The 20,819-nt window shown below is 38.1% G+C and overlaps 1 protein-coding gene across 1 annotated transcript in view; it reads left to right on the top strand.

Moving 5' to 3' along the window:
• The window catches only part of LOC141172400 (sacsin-like), a 140,387-nt gene extending 123,688 nt beyond the window's left edge, over positions 1-16,699 (top strand). The window contains exon 9 of the mRNA XM_073656557.1: positions 5,794-16,699. Coding sequence (XP_073512658.1) covers positions 5,794-16,595 — 10,802 coding nt within the window. The 3' untranslated portion in view covers positions 16,596-16,699. The remainder of the gene's footprint in view (positions 1-5,793) is intronic.
• The last annotated feature ends 4,120 nt before the right edge of the window (positions 16,700-20,819 follow it).

The raw sequence follows: 20,819 nt of genomic DNA, 5'->3' as shown, positions 1-20,819 counted from the left end.
GGGATCCATTCACTATAATGAGGCAGCAGACTGAGTTACTCTGGACTTAGTCTGGCCTCTGTTTAGGGTTATCCTTCTTTTCAGAGGTGCACAAAACTGTGGCCAACCACACTTTTATGCACTCCTATAAAGACGGACACCGCTCGATCACAGGCCAGACGGCGCCTATGGTGTCTCCATCTGCCTCATTACAGGGAATCTTCCATCGTCGGGGGTTCCGTCTGAATCACGTATTTCAGAGATTTATATGGAAACCTCGATGTAGGCACTCGGCACAGAGCGCCGACCCTTACTGCAATCTTTGGGAGGCAGAATGAACAAATAAACATCCGGTAACGCATTGGTTTTATTTATTTTTAACGCTGTTCCTCATGCAGTATAAGTGATTAGACTACTTTATTCTTCGGATTGGTGCAATTACAACGATACCAGATTTATTTAGAGTTTTTATGTTTGTCAGCTGTCACACATCAAGAGATGCTTTTTTTTGCAAAAACTAGTTTTTTGCATCGCCATATTTCGAGAGCTATAATTTTTCCATATTTCAGCCAACAGAGTCATGTGAGGGCTTGTTTTTTGCAGGATGAGTTGCCGTTTTTATTGGTACTATTTTCGGGCACATGAAATTTTTTGATTGCTTTCTATTCCGATTTTTGGGAGGCAGAATGAACCTGACATTGAGTGCCAGGTGTTAGCTGATCACCATGCGGCGACCACGCGCGCACAACTCATGTGCGCACAAAATTGCCAGGACGTATCCATACATCCAATGTCAGGAAATACTTCCCAACCAGGACGTATGGATACGCCTAAGGTTGTGAAGGGATTAAGCACAACAGTGAATATAATGGAGTGACTATCAAAAGGCTTTTACATAAATCCTACAGAAAAAAATTATGGGCAAAACTGAATACAACAGATACGAGCGAGGAGTCCTACAATCCTGACTTTCGTTTCAGCAGTTCTGTCTTGAGAAATGAACCAAGTTCCAAAATTATGAGAGAAGGTTGTGGAAAGCTACCTGAAATATTTGATCCAAGTTAGACAATTTTATAGGCAAAGGTATCAAAAATATTGTAAACTCTTCATCCACTAGGAATCTGATGAGAGAAAAAAGCTGCAATAAATCACTGCCTAGTATTATATTAACATTAAAAATTCTTGAAATCTAGTAGCGATCCTGACTGACCTTAGAGCAGGAATTTGACTAGCAATAATTGTCAGTAATGAATACTATAGGAAAGAAGAACCGTAAAAAGGCGCTCTTAGGGTTAGCTATGTAGGAAGATGCACAGTGTACACTGAGTGGTAGTTTAGAGGACCTTACCTTGAGGCATTGTGTTACAGTGGGTACAACAGAAATGTAGGCATTGATACACCAATACCAATGATACTCGTGCTGCCTAAGTCCTTTGGCAAGATTAATCATAGTGTTTTCACCAGAATTGTAATGTAAAAAAAAAACCGTTGAATTGTCACACAATTTTTGCAACTTTGGGTTTTGTTTTATGCCACTTCCAACCATCTCCTCCAAATTTTAGAAAGGTAGGCAGGACAGGGCGTGACCTAGCGCTGCAGACTGATTCATGACAATTTATGCAACGAAAGTGACATAAATAGCAGTAGAAATGTGCTCCAGTCCTGTTTGGAGTAACATTTGTGGCATTGGTGCACAGCAGTTGAAACATACACCAAATTCATTAAAAGGCGCATATACATCAAAGTGAATTAGGCGCAACTTGTGAAATTAAATATTCAAATTGCCTCATCAGAGAGGAAGAGGACTAGAACTTTAGTGCCACTTAGTGCATATTTAATTTCCCAGTGGATCATGCATGGTGTATAAGTCTCCTCACACTGACATGTCAGGCCTGGCTTGTCACTCTCCACAAGGAGAAATGTTACCCCTTAGATCCCAGTCTTAAGCGTCTCATCTAGCCAAATCAGATCTCATAATTTGCATAGAAGAGAGGCAACAGCCCAAAACACTGTCTGCAAATTCAGATTCTAGTTTGGCTTTTATCCTAAGTCATGTGGCAAGGCTCGTTAAAGGGCCGATATTGACTTTTAGGACTTCCAATAGGTGGCACTAGAGTTCAGGTCCTCTTCCTCTCCGAAGAGGTAGTTTGTATATCTGCTACTTGATAAACGGGCTTATGACTGAGATACTTGTATTTTGAGACAATTAGATTAAAGGTCATTTTTATTTTATCACATTTTGTGCTTCCACTGAATTTTTGTGCCCAGATAATGTTCAAAGTTTGTGGTGAAGGATTAAATAACAGGTATTGTGAAAAACTCAAACTGTTTATATAGTCATGTTGCTCTCTGAGGAATAATGTCATTAATACCTGTTGCTCCATGACTGAAAAACACTTTTAATTCACATGCAAGTGAGGCTTAAGTGCTCTGAATATTTCTCTCTTCCTCATTAGTCTCCCCTTCTGCATAACTTGACTACACAGTCAGTGATCTGCCACCCAAGCACAGAGGAAGCTGGGACTGGGCAGCAAATATAACCGAGAAGGCGCAGAGGCTTGGGAAGTGCTTTGTCATTCAAACAAGTAGGAGTAAGGAATTTTTAAGGCACCACTGCTTAAACTTTGCGTTGTACGTTTTTCAATTTGGGACTACAGCAGCTACTAAGGAAATTTTCTTGGTGGTGCAAATGCGAACCAACAAAATAGATATGCAATCGTATAAAATATAGAAAGGCAGCACTCACTATTTCCTTAATAGGACGTCCGTCTGTCTCCTCTCCCCACATGTCTCCCCTGATTTTCTGCATACCAATGAATGGTTGTCCATCTTGGTTGAAATAAAGCACTTTTAACTATTAGGCAGCACTCACCATTTCATTTTCTATCATCTATACGATTGCAGTGCTTTGTCATGTCCAGAGCACTTAAAGGGGTGCTTCAGGAACAGAAAAAGATGAATGACTAAAGGAAATGCCATTATACGCTGCTGAAAAAATAAAGGGTACACTTAAACAACACGCCTGAAGTACCCCTTTAAGCTTCATTTGCATATGAATTAAAACAGTATGTTTTCAGTCCGGTAGCAACAGACTTTAAAAGATATAGTTATTCACACTTTTCCTGATAGATAGCAACATTACCATATAAACCATTTTTCTAGGGGTGTTGAAAAAAAAAACAGAAAAAAAGGCAAATTGGACTTAATTTCTCAAAGAACGCCGAAAATGGACCGGACAAAATTGTTGACACCCTCAATTTAATATTTAATTGCACACCCTTTGGAATAAATAACTGCAATCAATCGCTTCCTATAACCATCATCAAGCTTCTTACACCTCTTAACTGGAATTTTAGACCACTCTTCTTTTGCAAACTGCTCCAGGTCTCTCATATTTGAAGGCGCCTTCTCCCAAAAGAAATTTAAATATCTATATACTGTGTTCAATGGGATTTAGATCTGGACTCATTGCTGGCCACTTAAGAACTCTCCAGCACTTTGTTTCCATCCATTTCTGGGTACTTCTTGAAGTATGTTTGGGGTCATTGTCCTGCTGGAAGGCCCATGAACTAGGACGCAAACCCAGCTTTCTGACACATGACACTACATTGTGACCCAAAATCCTTTGGTAATCTTCAGATTTCATGATGCTGTGTATACAGTCAAGGTGCCCAGTGCCAGAGGCAGCAAAACTACCCCAAAACTGAATGAAGGCCCCATTCAGTTTTCAGCAAACAGTAAAATGATGATATTTACCAAAAAGCTCTATCTTGGTCTCATCTGTCCACAAGACACTTCCCCAGAAGGATTTTGGCTTACTCATGTACATTTTGGCTAACTGCAGTCTAGGTTTTCTAAGTCTGTGTCAGCAGTCGGGTTCTCCTGGGTCTCCAGCCATAGAGTTTCATTTCGTTCAAATGTCGACAGATAGTTTCTGTTGACATGGATGCACCCTGAGCCTGCAGCTTGAATTTCTTTGGAACTTGATTGGTGCTGCTTATCCATCATCTGGACTATCCTGCGTTGCAACTTTTAATCAGTTTTTCTCTGTCATCCACGCCCAGGAAGATTAGCTACAGTGCCATGAGTTGTAAACATCTTGATTATGCTGTACAAAGGAACATCAAGATCTCTGGAGATGGACTTGAGAACCAAAATTGTTGAACAATATCAACAATGTAAAGGTTACAAGTCTTCAGACAGTTCTCTTCTCCTTTCTCCACCATAGTGTGGCACATACAGACACACAGTGCAAAGATTGAGTCAACTTCTCTTTTTATCTGGTTTCAGGTGTGACTTTCATATTTCCCACACCTGTTACTTGCTACAGGTGAGTTTGAACGAGCATCACATGCCTGAAACAAAGTTTAGTAACCCCAATTTTGGATAGGTGCCAACAATTTTGTCCGGACTATTTTTGGGGTTTTGTGAGAAATGATGTCCAATTTGCCGTTTTTGTTTTTTTTTCTTGTGGTGTTCCAATACATACAAAAGAAATACACGTGTATAACACAATGTGTAATTACTACTGTTGAGCGAGCATGCTCGAAACTGCTCGGTACTCGCCCGAGCATCTCACTACTCGGGATGCTAGGTGAGCACCGAGCATTTTCGGGTTACTCGGGCGGGAGCTCGGGTCTCCGCCCTGCATGTTTGGCGCTCTTTACAGAGCCAATGAACATGCAGGGATTGCCAGCCAGTCACTGTAATGCCGCAGCCATGTTGGTTGTGGGCATAAGAGTGATTGGCTGGCCGCACAGCGTCACCTCGAGTATTTAAAACCGGCGCCGCCATCTTTGACACAGTCGCTCCGGATCACACAGTGTAGGGAGAGTGCTGCTGAGCTAGGGAGAGATTTATACTGCGAAATAGGTAGTGTAGGGTCTCTAAAGCCTGCAAAATTAAACAAACAGTCCTTCTGAGGACTAATATCCATCTCAAATAGACAAGGACTTGCACGGGGATAGTTGCAAGTCTGCATCTTCTGATGCGGCAAGGATCACTTCTGATGGGCACACTTTTAGGCAGTGACCTGGGTGTCAGAGATGCTTCCAGGGGTCTTCCCCATGCTGTTCCCATGTCTTTTCAGCACTGTATGCATGTGTCACACAGCACATGGGCAGATAAGGTTGTAAAATGTTAAAATGACATTTCCCGGTGAATGCATTTGTCACGGTTGAAAGCAATACAAAAGTGCAAAAACGCATAAAAAATGCTACTTGTGAACATAGCCCAAGGTGTGGAGGAGCATTTTTGTTTTTGGTTATTTATTTTACCTCATACACAAGTCTTTACCCTGGAAAGGATGTTCCTTAACATATTTCATAGGAAAACAGTTTCATTTTTAAACGTTTTATTGTGAGCCCGTAAAAGTGGCTTAAATACCTCTGACCATGTTGTTGACAGCAGTGACCTGGGGGTCAGAAATGCTTCCTGGGGCGATCCCCATGCTGTCCCCATGTCATTTGAGCACTGTCACTATCGTTTTGGGCACTTTTTAGGCTTTCTGCAGACTGCCGGGGGTGCCGCCGCAAAAATGTTCGGGTCTCCTATAGACTAACATTGGGCTCGTTGCTCGGGTCGAGCACCCGAGTATCACGGTGAGCTCGGCCCGAGCTTCGAGCACCCGAACATTTTAGTGCTCGCTCAACACTAGTATTTACAATAATTTTCTGGGATACTTTCAAGGGTGCCAAGCATTTCAGCCATGACTGTATATATGTAGCCATCAATGTATATTTTCTATGAATGTCAATACCAGCTGAAGTCTAAAAAATTATTTTAAATTATAGTCTTTGTTTTCTTTTTTTGCAGGGACGTTTAAGAATCTGGTGTGCTTGACTAAAGATGTCATATGCAAGACGCTACATGAGGCCCTTCCCCAGAAATGGCATCATTGTACTGACAAAGTTCATTGGTATCCAGGAAATTTGGATAACCCACCTGTACGATGGATTGTTGAAATTTGGACCTTTCTCCAGCAATACGATGACATTTTAGATTTCTTTGAGAACCAGCCAATTGTACCATTAACACTTGTCAGCGAAAGTTCAAATGAAATTCTACTTGCAAGATTGAAAAGGGGAACGATTCTTTTTAAAAAACATGATGGCCACAGCATCGCTAAGAGCATAACTGTACTATTGGAGAAAGCTGGTTGCACTGTAATACGAGACACGAATACTTGGATGTGGCACAAAAACCTACATTTGTTCATATGGGCTCCAACACCAAATAATATCCTAAAAACACTTTCCAACTTGAATCTTAATCGGATTTTGCAAGCCTTCAAGGATGGCTCAAATGAAAATATGAAGATGTTTTGTGACTTGTTTTCTCAAGCTTACAAATTCTCCTCACCTGAACTGGATATTTTACTCAAGTTGCCCATCTTTTGTAGTGTCCAAACCATTACATCTTCTCAAACAAAGCTGGCAGCTTCCAGGTGCTTTACTGCATTGGACTCCAACACTCTTCCATCTGTACCAGACACCTTAGTGTTCCCAGATGTTATGATAAAATGTAGAGATGAATCAGATAAGAGGCTACTACAACTGATGAATATTAAACTTCTAAATGCAGTAGATGTTGCTGTGTTGATGGTTACATCTATTCAAAAAGGCTCTTACATTAATAATCAAAATGAATTTCAATGCGTGATGTTCTGGATTTTGAGAAATGGATATGCATTATTCACTCAGAATGAACAGCTGAAATCTATGTGCAGATACCTTGACTTCATACCTTGCAATGGTCATCTTCGACCACCATCTGTCCTTTACGATCCAAAAATCAAGACATTGAAAGTTTTGTTTGAGTCTGATAAATTTCCACCAGCAAACTACCACGAAGATTCAATACTGATGTCACTAAGAATGTTAGGCTTGCTAGATTCCATTCATAAGATCACCCCAAATGAAGTGATGAAAATTGCTCAACAATTAAATCAAGATGAGGCTATGCCTTCTTCCTTTAAAAAAGCTGACGCTCTTATTGAGGTTTGCAACAACACACTGGTTTTAACAAAGTTCAACTCACAGAACTTAAAGGTACTCTGTAGCCTTTCTTGGGTCCCTGTTTGTAAGGATTCGCAAACTACACTAATTGAGCCAAAAAATATGAGAAGTATGAAATACTGTAATATAGTTGATCTATCCATGCCTCTAACCAATCGCTTTATTGAAAAAGCAAATGATCTTCTTGGCTTAAATGACCTCCCACCCTCTGAAAAAGTTGTGGAAAATCTTAAAGCACTCAGGCTTAACTACAAGTCAATGGACCAGTACTCCTTTTATAGGAAACTCCACGACATTTACAAGTTTATACAAGATCATATTAAACATTTTCATAGTGATACACTCAATGGAGTTGTAATATGGACTGGAAATGATTTCTCTTTCCCACATGAGACTGTTTTATGTTACCCTGAAGGCTTGGATCTTTCCTCCTTTGTCAGTAAAGTGTCACCTGACTTTTTACCTTACAAAAATCTTTTTACTAGATGTGGAGTAAAAAGCACATTACCACCCAAAGAAGTCATTCACATTCTGCATACATTAAAAGATTGTATTGACAAGGATTATCCCTTTTCTGGCTCTCCCAAACACTTGAAGCTTGTAATTTCCATCTTGGACTGGATGAAGGTTAACTCTGTAAATGGAACAGATGAGCTCCCTATACCAGTGCAGTCTAGCAAAGAGTGTTTTACTCTTAAACCACTGTCTAAAACTTTGTACTGTGACATGGAGAAACAGTATTTAACCAATGCTTCTGGTAGTTATATGGACTTTGATATTGTGCATGAAGAAATCTCAATGGCCACAGCCAAATACCTGAATATTCAGTTTCTAAGTACTAAGGTGTTGAAACCAGAGTTTTTTGATCTATGGGGACCATCTGAACCAGTGACTCTAAGAATAAAAAATATTCTTAGAGAATACAGTGAACAAGTAGAACTTTTCAAAGAAATGATTCAGAATGCAGATGACGCAGATGCAACAACCTGCCATTTTTTGGTAGACATGAGACAGAACTCTGAAGTAAGAAAGAAATTAATAGACCCTGGAATGGACGATTGTCATGGGCCAGCACTATGGTCCTACAACAACAGTAAATTTACAGATGCCGATTTTACCAATATCATACGCATTGGAGCAGCTACTAAAGAAACCCAGGTGCAGAAAATTGGCAAATTTGGTTTAGGGTTTAACACTGTATACCATCTCACAGATGTACCTTCTATAATGAGTGGATCAAAAGTTCTAATATTTGACCCAAATGCAAACCATTTGCAAAAACACATTTCACAAAGAAATCCAGGCATGAAGTTGGATCTCCAAAATAATTCTGAACTGCTTCATATATTTTCTGACCAGTTTCAGCCATACTCTAATGTGTTTGGTTGTAAACTTGTGCAGCCTTTTTATTTTAATGGAACACTTATTCGTTTACCCTTTCGAACAGAAGAAGAAGCTAAAAAAACAGAAATCTGTCACCAAACATTTGACAAAAAACAGATCAGCTTGTTTATGCTGGAGTTTGAAAATTCTTCAGAAACACTTCTAATTTTCTTAAAAAATATAAAAGAAGTAAGCTTAAGTTATTTGTCTAATGACACATGTCCTGGATTTCAGACCACAAAAGTACATCTTGAAAAAAAAATAATTCAAAAACTGCAAGTTTCTCAAGGTTTGCCACTACAGCAGGAGCAGCTCAATGTATCTGAACAGTTATGTGAGCATATGGATAGCTCAGATTTTAAATGCACAAACATAGTATCAATTTGCACACAGAAAAGTAACACAACTGACACAAAATTCTACATTATGCAGTCAGGTCTTGGAGTAAAAAAATCTGTCAAGAGTGTAATGAAAAATGAAAACCTATTTTGTCCTCCATTTGCTGGAGTTGCTCTTCCTTTAAAGAAAAATGATACTACTGGAAAATGGACCTCTAATTTAGAAGATTTTACAGGAATGGTGTTCTGTTTCCTTCCCCTTCCAGTTTCTACCGGGCTGCCTTTTCATATTAATGGATCCTTCTCTGTGATGTCAAATAGAAAAACCTTATGGGAGACAACTGCAAAAGGTGAATGGAATAAACACTTACTCTGTGATGCAGTGATAGTTGCTATTATAACTGCATTACTGCAGCTACAAGCGCTGAATGAAAATGGAGAGACAGAGGACTACCACTATTACACATTTTGGCCTGACATCACAAAAGTGAACACTCGTTTCATGGAAATGGTCAAAAGCTTTTACCATGCAATAGCCTTTGGGTTAGAGGACTCTTTACCCCATCTGTTTAGCAATGGGCAAGAATGTTGCACGATAGAACATGCATGCTTTCTAGATCTAGAAATCTTCAAAGATGAAACCATACAAAAGCTTGCCAAAAAAGTATTTTCCATGCATCTAAAAAAGCCATACTTGGCAGTTGACCTCCCAGACTGGGTAAAACACAGCTTCAGCGTGAGTAACAGCTACAGCGAGCTAGAAAAAAACTTTTACAACTGTGAAAGATTCTACAGGGAGATCGTATTTCAAAATCTGGACCATCTTGAGAGAGAAGACCGAAATGCCTTAATCATTTATGCCATTGATCTTAAAAATAAACAGATAAACAGTGTATTGCTATTAAAACCTTGCGTCCCATCTTCTTTGCATGACCACTTACAATTTATAACAAATCTGGTTCACCCAAAAGGAAAAGTGTCAGCACTGTATGACCCAGAGGAAGGACGTTTTCCTCATGGTGCAGAATTCATTGAAATGGAGAGGTTAGAATATCTACATACTCTTGGTTTACTGAAGGACAAACTACCTTTAAAAGAACTGATATTAAGAGCATGTAAAATTAAAAATACCTGGAAACATGATCGTGATAAGGCATTGAAACAAATTGTTTGCATACTGGAACTTTTAAATGATCTTCTTCAAGAGCATGGTTCCATTGATAACAGAGACTTTAGAGTCATTGTTTTCCTTCCTGCAGTGCCTCCACAAAGTAATGCTATTGATCTAAAAGATCTAATTTTACTGAAAGCTGAAGATCTTTATCACCACAAATATAAGGCTCTTGTCTGTATGATTCACCCAATCCTAAGCCAACAATATTTGATAAACTTTAAATTGACTCATAATGTGATATCGTTCCTTGGCATTGATCGTCCACCTTCTTTCCAGGTTGTTATGTCTCAACTACAGGAAGCTTCTGAAAGCATGAATTTGCTGAACAACAATGAGTCATTTCACATTACAAAAGAGTGTTACAGTTATTTGAATAAACTCCTAAAAAAGGAACCGAACCTTGCTTGCCTCATAAAGGAACAAGCCTTTGCTTTCCCTTTTGTGTTCATTGATAATGACTTTGTACCAGTGAATGTGGTTGCACACCAAATTCCTTTTGATGCTTCCCCTTATTTGTACAAATTACCAAAACATTTAGAAAATTTTGAAAAACTGTGGGATTGTGTTGAAATTTGCAAAGAATTCTCCTTTCTCCAATACTTTTACATCTTGGAACAAATGGCTATTAATCATCAAGGAACCCCACTTTCACAAAGTGAACTCACTATGGTAGTAAATTTGATAAATCATTGCCTTGAAAAGATACCAGATGGTAATTTAAGTAATTCAATTGACACAAGACACATTTTTGTGCCAGACCTGAAGTGTATATTACGCCACGTAGACAAAATATTTTACAATGACACTCCATGGTTACCCTGTGACAAAGAACTTAATTTCTGTAATGAACGAATTCCTCGAGCTGTGGTGTCACAATTAGGAATCAAAACAAGAATCCATCATACACTTCAAAAATTAAAACTTTCAAATCTTTCCAAATGGGCTTCCCAATTTGGTGCAAAGGAAAAGATTACTACACGCATCAAAAATATTTTGAAGGAATATTCTTTAAAAAAAGACATACTTAAAGAGTTGCTTCAGAATGCAGATGATGCAGAGGCTACTGAAATTCATTTTGTGTTGGACTGCAGAAAGCATGAAACAAAGAGAGTGTTTGGACATGAATGGCGCCCACTACAAGGTCCTGCCCTTTGTGTTTACAACAACAACAAATTTACTTCTAAAGATATTGATGGAATTCAACATCTTGGCATTGGTGGCAAGGAAAATCATTTAGACAAAACAGGAAAGTTTGGACTTGGCTTTAATTCTGTGTACCACATAACAGATTGCCCTTCTTTTGTAAGTGCTGATACCATTATGTGTGTCTTTGATCCCAACCTTGTGTTTTTGGAATCTTCTGAGTATACCAGCCCAGGTGGAATGTTTACAGTTAATAATGAGTTTAAAGCAACATTTCAGGATGTTTATGACACCTTTTTACCATCCATGTTCAGTCTACAAGAAGGAACAATTTTCCGTTTACCACTTAGAATGGCAAACACCGTGTCAAAGTCAGAAATAAGTGACCAAACTTCGTCAATTGAAGAGATCAGAAGTATGTGTGAAGAACTTGACAAAGACGCTGACATGATTCTGTTTTTAAATCATATTAGAAAAATTACTTTCTCTGAAATTTCAAGCACAGGGAATGTGGAAGAGAAATTTTATGTTGAAACTAAAATTGATGATTCTCATTCAAAGAAAATAACTTTGTTTCAGCAAAGACTCTCCAACTGTAATAAGAGTGAGGGTCATTTGTCTGGAAGCTTACCATTCAAGTTATCTTCAGAGGTTGAAATAAAGCGCAGCAGCTCAAACACTACAACCTGCTGGCTTATAGTTAGACAACTGGGAATAGAAAGTGAAAATGGTTTCAACACTTTGGAGGATATTTCACACAATTTACGTCAAATCCTTGTACCGCAATGCTCAATAGCTGCTTGTCTTAATAAACCAATAAAGGGTAGGGCTTTCTGTACTTTGCCTCTTCCTCTAGAAACTGGTCTCCCGGTGCACATAAATGCAAATTTTATTGTGGATGCAGCACGTAGAAATATCTGCAAAGAAGATGGTGATAGCCCGAAGACTGCATGGAACTTATTTCTGCTATCAAATATTACAGCACCACTTTACTGCTATCTTCTTGAGTGTCTATGTGAAAGATTGTCAAGAAAATCACTACAGTTTCAATGTTTTGACTCCTGCAAGCTATTCCTTGATTACTATCTATCATTTTTCCCTCAAAATACTGAATATGTGCCACCGCTGTGGAAAAATGTAGTTAAACAAGTATATTTGACCATCTTTGAGCACAGATTGCAAATAATTCCTGTTTACAAACAATATAATACAGAAAAAAAATCTGCCAAGAAATATAGTGCAGTTGTTGAGTGGTCAAACGTTGGAAAAACCTCAATCACTGAAGAACCATTCTTTGTAGTTCCAGAAAAAATCAAAGATATTGAACATGTACTTATCAACATCAACATGCTGCTGGCTTATGGAAGTTTTGTGTGTAATGCTTTTAAAGAAGCTGGTGTAGATGTCATTGAATTAAACCCACAAAATCTGTGCTGTTTCTTAAGGAAAATCCCTTTACTACCCAGTAGAGATTCTCTACCCGCCCCGGTCAGTAGTTCTATATTCAAAAATGAGGAAAACTGTACCTCCCTTTTAAAATTCTGCTTGAAATCCCATAATCAACAAAAAATTGATCTGCAAGGAGTTCCTCTGTTAATTACTGTGGATAGCATGCTTCATTACTTTGACAAACATAAACCAACATTTTTTTCATCTTTTTCTTCACTTTTTCCTGGTGCAAGCAGTGAATTCATAAAACACAAGGATAGTTCTCCTTTAGAAAAATATGGCTTTGTGAGACGTTTAGATATAAAGAGTTCTGCTTCTTTAGTTAAGAACCACCTGGGTCCAATGTATGACATTTCTTCAGAAACAAATGTACCCAATCTTCCACTTTCACAGAATACAGCTGATTGGCTGAAAAATTTATGGTTATTCTTTAAAAGTGAATTAATATTGCAGAAAGCTGATCAGGAAAAGGAACTTTTTGCTGAAATTTGTACCATTTTTGATCAATGGGCAATTGTACCAGTCAAGTTTAAAATGTCATCTAGTGAACAATGTAACCAAAGTGTTCTTCCTTTGGCTGATCTCAAAAATATTTGCTTTCCAAGCAGCAGTGATGTGTGTGAGTTCCTTTTGAAACTAGGATTTCCTAAATTGGATTGGTCTGTAATTGATGTTCATATAATTCCACATTTTAAGCCCTACACATTAAACACAGAAAATCTTGAACTGGTGCTAGAACAACTGGGTTCTACAAATTACCTTCACTGGAAACTTATGAAGGCAACAGAAATTGATTTGTTTCTGTCTTGCATCTTAAATAAATTGTCATCAGAAAAAAACAAGGGCATTGTATTAATGAAGCTCAAGTCTTTACCCTTGTTTGAAACTATTCAAGGCAAAAGGCAGAATTTGCTTAGCTGCAAAAAGATTTATCTGCTTAACACAACATTTGACTTGAAACCATTTCAACTTTCTGATCTCCATCCTTCAACAATTTACCTTAAATATAATGATCTTAACATGAAGGTTAGTGAGTATATGAAAATCCCAACTATTCGTGACTTGCAATTACTTGCTGATCATCTCCTCTTGGATCTTGCAGTCCTCAATGAAAATCAATTACTGCACATATTACGAATGGTACTACAACTGCAACGTTGCAATGATTTCCAAAATAAGAAGGATCAGATTATAACATCACTCAAATCTGTACCACTGATCAGAGATAAAAGTGGAGAACTTCAAAAGGTGTCACATTTCTATGATCAGGAAGTAGAACTGTTTTGTATCTTGGAGCTTCAGGAGCATTTCATCCCTGATCATTTCTGGAAGATGTTTGAAAAGCATGTGATTCTCAATTTACATACGCTTCTGCGAAGTCTTGGATTGAAATGTTCACTCACAGAAACAGATTTTGTTAAATTTGCAACTCAGATTGAGAAAAACTCAACAATTAATTCTTCTTTGCCGTCACTTCGTATCAAGGCTGAAGCTTTGTATAATTATTTAATTTCCATGAATTTAGAAAAAAGGAGCTGTACATTTGCTAGTGAAGTGGGAAAAATTGCTTTTGTCATTCCATTAAAAGTTAGCACTAAACTAAAAGCATTGCACCCTTCATTTATAGAGAATGATGCTACAGTTGCACTTAATGGTTCATTACTGAATAGCATTGGTTATGATTCATTGGTTTGGACTTCCATGCCATTACTTAACAACAAATATGAATACAACAAGAAGATCACGGAATTTCTTAAAGAATGTGGAGTGCTGCTTCAGCCACCTTTTGGAAAACTTATTGACAACATAAAAAATGTATGCAAAGTTTCATGTGGTAGCAAAGACTTACAGGAAACCCGAAGTGATGTTTTAAAACAAGCCTATTACTTACTTCAAAGCAAAGGTGATACATTTGACGCTACTCCTTTAAAGGATATTCCATTCATTTTAGTAAATGATGAAAAAAATATTGCACTACCAAGACAAGTAGTTTTCAATCTGCACAAGGAAAACCATTTTTCACCGTATTTGTACAAGTTGCCGCCATACATTGCATGTTACAGCAATCTCTTCCAAAAAGTAGGAGTTGAGGCTGAGCCGACTGTCTTCCATTTTGCCAATATACTTTCTACAATTTATACAGAGACATTAGATAAGACATCTTTGCATGCAAATCTAAAAAAGACTGTTCAAGAATCTACAATACAGCTTTTCAATTTACTAAGAGAAAAGAAAGATACTCCACAGATCACTTCTCTGCATCTTTTAGCAGTGGATGGTAAACTCTATGAGTCAAGTACTCTGGTCTTGAATAATTGCCGATGTCCTGTTGTACAAGAAAGACTGCAATATTTATTTAAGTTTGTTTGCATGCCATGGAAAAATGAGTCATTTGACATTTACCAACATGAAAAACTTCTGAAATGTTTACCAAAAAAGATTTGTCCGAAGATGCTTTCAGACATTACAAAGGAGTCCCTTAATTTTGCTGCAGAAAACCTGTGTTCATATGACGATGAATGTCCACTAAAATTAAAGTTTGAAAAACTATTTTTCTCTTCAGTATTTCAAGATGCTTTGGTTTGCCTTCTTCTGAATCAGAACAAAGGAAAAATTATGCAAGAGGAGGTTGCAAAGAACTGGAACCTTATTTTTGGAACAATAGAAATAATATGTTGCTCTAATTTACAAACTGTATTAATGTATGAAGATAAACCTTTGGCTGGTACTCAAATGAAAAAAACAGTGTTTGCAACAAAAAACAAGGAAAATGGTTGTCAAATATATTTCCAACATAGTGACTCAATGCAAACCACAAAGCTGATTCAAGTTGTACAAGTTCTTGGACTTGAAATAAACAATCTGATAGAGAATGTACTAACGCCAAAATCATTAGATATTGTTACACAAATGCTTTCCTGTGATAATCCCAATGGAATAACTGATGTGCTCAAAGACAATGATTTGTGGAATAAGATTAGTACTCAAAGTACTTTTTCGTTACCACGCCCAGGTGACAAAATTTCTACTGAATGGTATGATTGTTTGGATATGAGCATCATGAATACATTTAAAGTCGGTGACTATGTTGGTTACATGGTTCCCACTGAAGAGGAAACTTACTTATATGCTGTGATTGTTGAGGAACTTGGTAAGAAGATTTTTGGAAGCTGTGAAGTTGAAATGTATCTTGTAGACATTGGTCAAAATAATAACATTGAGGTCAGTGTTCTTGATTTATATCAGTTCAAAAGATCTGAAGGCCAAAGCGTGAAAGCTCTTCTGTCGCTTGGAAATCCTCAACCTCAAATGCAGCCAAACATTCAGAATTATTCCATTGAACACATGAAAAAAGAGATTGATCTTTATTTGAGCCAAATATGGGGATTGCCTGAAAGTGAACGCAGGCGGGCCATAAGACGACTTTATCTGAAATACCATCCAGACAAAAACATGACCCAAGAGAAACTTTACACCGAAATTTGCAAATATCTTCAGAACAGAATTAAGGAAATGGGATCCAGAAAAATCCATCATGGTTCACCGTCATCAACTAATTATTCTAGAAATGCTGGTGGTTTTTCTAACTCTTGGGCACAATGGGACAGTCAAGCATTCAACCACAAGTGCAATCATGAACATTTCTCCAGAACAACCAGGTGTAACTATGATTTTTGGGAATACCACAGCACACCTACCCACCCAAAGCCTAAAGAAGCAGATAGATGGTTGAGGCAGGCAGTATGTGATCTTAAAGCTGCAGAACATGATGTTGGTCACGGCCATACAGAGTGGGTGTTCTACAAAGTACACCAGGCTGTAAAGAAGGCTTTATTTGCCGCAGAATACATTAAGGTAGGAAAAATAAACCAAGATGACACTATTGTTTGTTTAGCAAAAAAGGTATCCTCTTACTGTAGCAGCCTTCAAAGCATTCATGATGAAGTGGGTCAACTGAAAGCATTTGGAGTGGACGAAAAAAGAACTCAGTATCCGGACTGCTACACTCCACCTGGTATTCCCAATACTTGTTTAGACCCAGCAGAAGAAGACACTGTTATTGCTGTAGCTAAACAAGTTGTAAAGAAGATAGAGCGTTATGTCCTCATATGAGAAATGTATAAGGAATACATTTTTTTTCAAACTATTCAGAATGTTTAAATTTTTCTGTATGGTATCTTGTTAATATTTTGTACTAGTTTGAAAATATACTGCCAATATCCTAAGTTACAAATTGATCCATTTAAAGATCTCTGCATATTTCTTTACAAATAAATAATTCTATATTGTTACAAACCCATCCTAGTAAAACATTTTATATGCAGACTGTTGTGTTTGCTTGTGTCTTGCTTGAAAAAAACTGCTTGAAAAAAGCTACACAAAAAAATAAACTGAAATTAAATTTTTTGTTACCACATTACTAACACTTTGCTAATATACAAAAGCCCCGTTACTAACATTTTCCTTCTAAAAAAATAATTATACTATTCATAGATGTATGCAGTGTAATATTTGTGCCAAAGCTCCTCTATTGACAAGGGCTACAAAAGGTAAAGCCCCTGTGAAGATCTAAGGCTGTGTTTGTAATAATCACCTAGGCAAGGTACCGATGCAACAATATTTTATTCCTTACATCCATGGTTTTACAACAATTCCAGATAAAATGGCCAAAATACAATCTCAGTCCACAAGTTACCAATCCGGGATCGGTAGTTCCACTGCCCCGTACCAGGTGATACTCAGTGTCTCCTAACTTTTGGTTGGCCCACAGATTTTATCTCCCACCAGTATAGTCTGTAGCCTATAGTCTGTAGCCTTAGTCCACTCTCCTCCAGACGACCGATAACATGATGAAGCCCATGTATCAAGCAGCAATAGTCCTTAAGAAAGTTCATCAAATCCAGACAACAGATCCCACAAATGTAGAATATTTATCCAGCCCAGTCTGCAACCGATCTCCAAAATCCATAGGCCATCTATCCATGGGCTCCAGGACCTCAGCCTAGATCCTCTCCCTTCGACGTCATTGCACACTCTCACAAAATATGTGCTTTAATTCCTCCCTGGGATCAGCCCCCTGAATGGGCAGAAGTGTTAACACCCTTCCCCTCAAAGCTAACTGTGCATTAGTGGAGGTATTTTTTTCAGGCCGAGCCCATCACCTGGGACTGCATGTGAGACCCCCTGTGGTGACTGCTCCAGTGGGTCTACTTTCCTTATCCACACAATGGGCCTAGTGGCTGGGAGAACAATGGCTTGAGACCCCTAAGATACTGATGAGATGAATGGAATGATTGCTTTACATTTACCTGTAGCAATCTCCTGTCTGGCCTTATGTATGCATAAGATCCAATCAGCACATCTTCCTTTGCTTACTGTCACTGAATGGAAACATTGATTCCTGAAGCTGAACACTTTCCAGGTGAAATTAGTGCACTTAAACTGACGAGTAAGCAAATTTCTAATAAAATACAACAAGCAAATCTCTAATAAAACACAATAATAAGATTGAGGGAACTGGTGCTCTGTGCTGAAAAAAGTCTGCATCCATTAGAGCTGTGGACTCTGCTCTACATGCATTGGTCCAATAGTCTATAAGTGGCCAGCTCCTCACAGAACCCTTCCCCCACACCAGTCCCAGCATAAACATTTCGGGCCCAATGCATTAACATTCGCATTGTACAGTCATAATGATGGGGCATTGAGTAAGATGTGTCTAATTCATTGAAGGGACTGTTCCATAAAAATATAAATTTCAACAATTGAAAAAGGGTAAAATATTAAGGGTTTTCTTTGTTTTTTTTTTTTTATATTTAAACATTTTAAATGGTATAAAATATAAAAAAAAAGTTATTTTCCACTTTTAAACACTAGGGGGAGCAGCTGCTGTACCTAGTGTACTGATAGCTCGCATTACGACTGCAGTAAATGTGGGCAGGAACTGCTCTCACGTGGGTGATATCACGCCTTTCCTCCACTTCTGGGTGTCTGCATAAGGATAAAAAAGGATGGAGTTTAGGATCAAAGAGCAGCACCATTTTGTTGGTGACTGCAATGTGATAACAAGCCATGGACCATGTCATCGAGGATTGCTGGCAGGGCTGATTCCTGCTTTTCTGCTAAACTTGGTGAAAATTGAAATAGTGCCCCTTTTCCACAGTGTAATATACACATGCAGTGAATAAACGCAAGTCCTCCATTGTATTTTTGGGATTCATTTTTACGGTGTTAGTTGTAAATTGTAAAAATGACTCAATAACATGATTCTCCAGGTCGATATTATGACTGTGATACCAAAAAATCAAAATGAAAAAAACAACAACAAAAAAAGCTTGGTTTGGCTCACCATTTTTTTTTTTTTGAGACCACTTTTTTTTCTGCAAGGGCATGTTTTTTCATGGAGGCCTGATGTGTTTATTTGGCCATGGCCCCATTATCAGTATTTGCTCAGTATTCAGTCAGTATTTTTTCTCATAAGTGGGAGCAAAAACCAGGTGAGGAACAATCAGAGAAAATATATAATAGAATCAAGTCACCAATTCTGCATTTATCACTCACTCCAGGTTTTGGCTACTGACCAAATACTGATAGTGGGGCCATGGCCTTTGGGGTACATACAATGTTTTGAAAGCTTTTTATTGGATGAGCTGACCAAAAAAATGCAAGTCTGGCATTTTGATTATTTTTCTGTTTATGACATTTAATGTAGGGGAGAATTACATTTGCACTGGTGTCAAAGTGTTTGCCACCTTGATTTCTTATTCTTTTGCATGTTTGCCACACTTAAATGTTTCAGATCACAAAAAAAAAAAATATTAGACAAAGATAACACAAGTAAGCACAAAATGCACCACTGTATATTTTGGTAGACCAGACTTTTATGGTTGCAGCAATAATAAATGTCTATATATATATATATATATATATATATATATATATATATATATATATATATATATATATATATATATATATATATATATATACAGTCGTATGAAAAAGTTTGGGCACCCCTATTAATCTTAAGCTTAATGTTCTATAAAAATTGGTGTTTTTGCAACAGCTATTTCAGTTTGATATATGTAATAACTGTTGGATACAGTAATGTTTCTGCCTTGAAATGAGGTTCATTGTACTAACAGAAAATGTGCAATCTGCATTCAAACAAAATTTGACAGGTGCATAAGTATGGGCACCTCACCAGAAAAGTGACATTAATAGTTAGTAGATCCTCCTTTTGCAAAAATAACAGCCTCTAGTCGCTTCCTGTAGCTTTTAATGAGTTCCTGGATCCTGGATGAAGGTATTTTTGACCATTCCTCTTTACAAAACAATTCCAGTTCAGTTAAGTTTGATGGTCGCCGAGCATGGACAGCCCTCTTCAAATGATCCCACAGATGTTCAATGATATTCAGGTCTGGGGACTGGGATGGCCATTCCAGAACATTGTAGTTGTTCCTCTGCATGAATGCCTGAGTAGATTTGGAGCGGTGTTTTGGATCATTGTCTTGCTGAAAGATCCATCCACTTTGTAACTTCATATTTATCACTGATTCTTGAACACTATTGTCAAGAATCTGCTGATACTGAGTGGAATCCATGCGTCCCTCAACTTTAACAAGATTCCCATTGCCAGCATTGACCACACAGCCCCAAAGCATGATCGAACCTCCACCAAATTTTACTGTGGGTAGCAAGTGTTTTTCTTGGAATGCTGTGTTTTTTTGCCACCATGCATAACGCCTTTTTGTATGACCAAATAACTCAATCTTGATTTCATCAGTCCACAGGACCTTCTTCCAAAAAGAAATTGGCTTCTCCAAATGTGCTTTTGCATACCTCAGCCAACTCTGTTTGTGGCGTGCTTGCAGAAACGGCTTCTTTCGCATCACTCTCCCATACAGCTTCTCCTTGTGCAAAGTGCCTTGTATAGTTGACCGATGCACAGTGACACCATCTGCAGCAAGTTGATGCTGCAGCTCTCTGGAGGTGGTCTGAGGATTGTCCTTGACTGATCTCACCATTCTTCTTCTCTGCCTTTCTGATGTTTTTCTTGGCCTGCCACTTCTGGCCTTAACAAGAACTGTCCCTGTGTTCTTCCATTTCCTTACTATGTTCCTCACAGTGGAAACTGACAGGTTAAATCTCTGAGACAGCTTTTTGTATCCTTCCCCTGAACAACTATGTTGAATAATCTTTGTTTTCAGATCATTTGACAGTTGTTTTGAGGAGCCCATGATGCCACTCTTCAGAGGAGATTCAAGCAGGAGAACAACTTGCAAGTGGCCACTTTAAGTAGCTTTTCTCATGATTGCATACACCTGGCTATGAAGTTCA

The sequence above is a fragment of the Phyllobates terribilis genome, unplaced genomic scaffold, assembly GCF_046119375.1.
Source record: "Phyllobates terribilis strain yellow unplaced genomic scaffold, ASM4611937v1 Scaffold_12__6_contigs__length_324123572, whole genome shotgun sequence".
Taxonomy (NCBI): domain Eukaryota; kingdom Metazoa; phylum Chordata; class Amphibia; order Anura; family Dendrobatidae; genus Phyllobates; species Phyllobates terribilis.
The sequence above is the reverse complement of the archived record's forward strand: the minus strand, read 5'-3'. Positions and strand labels throughout refer to the sequence as shown.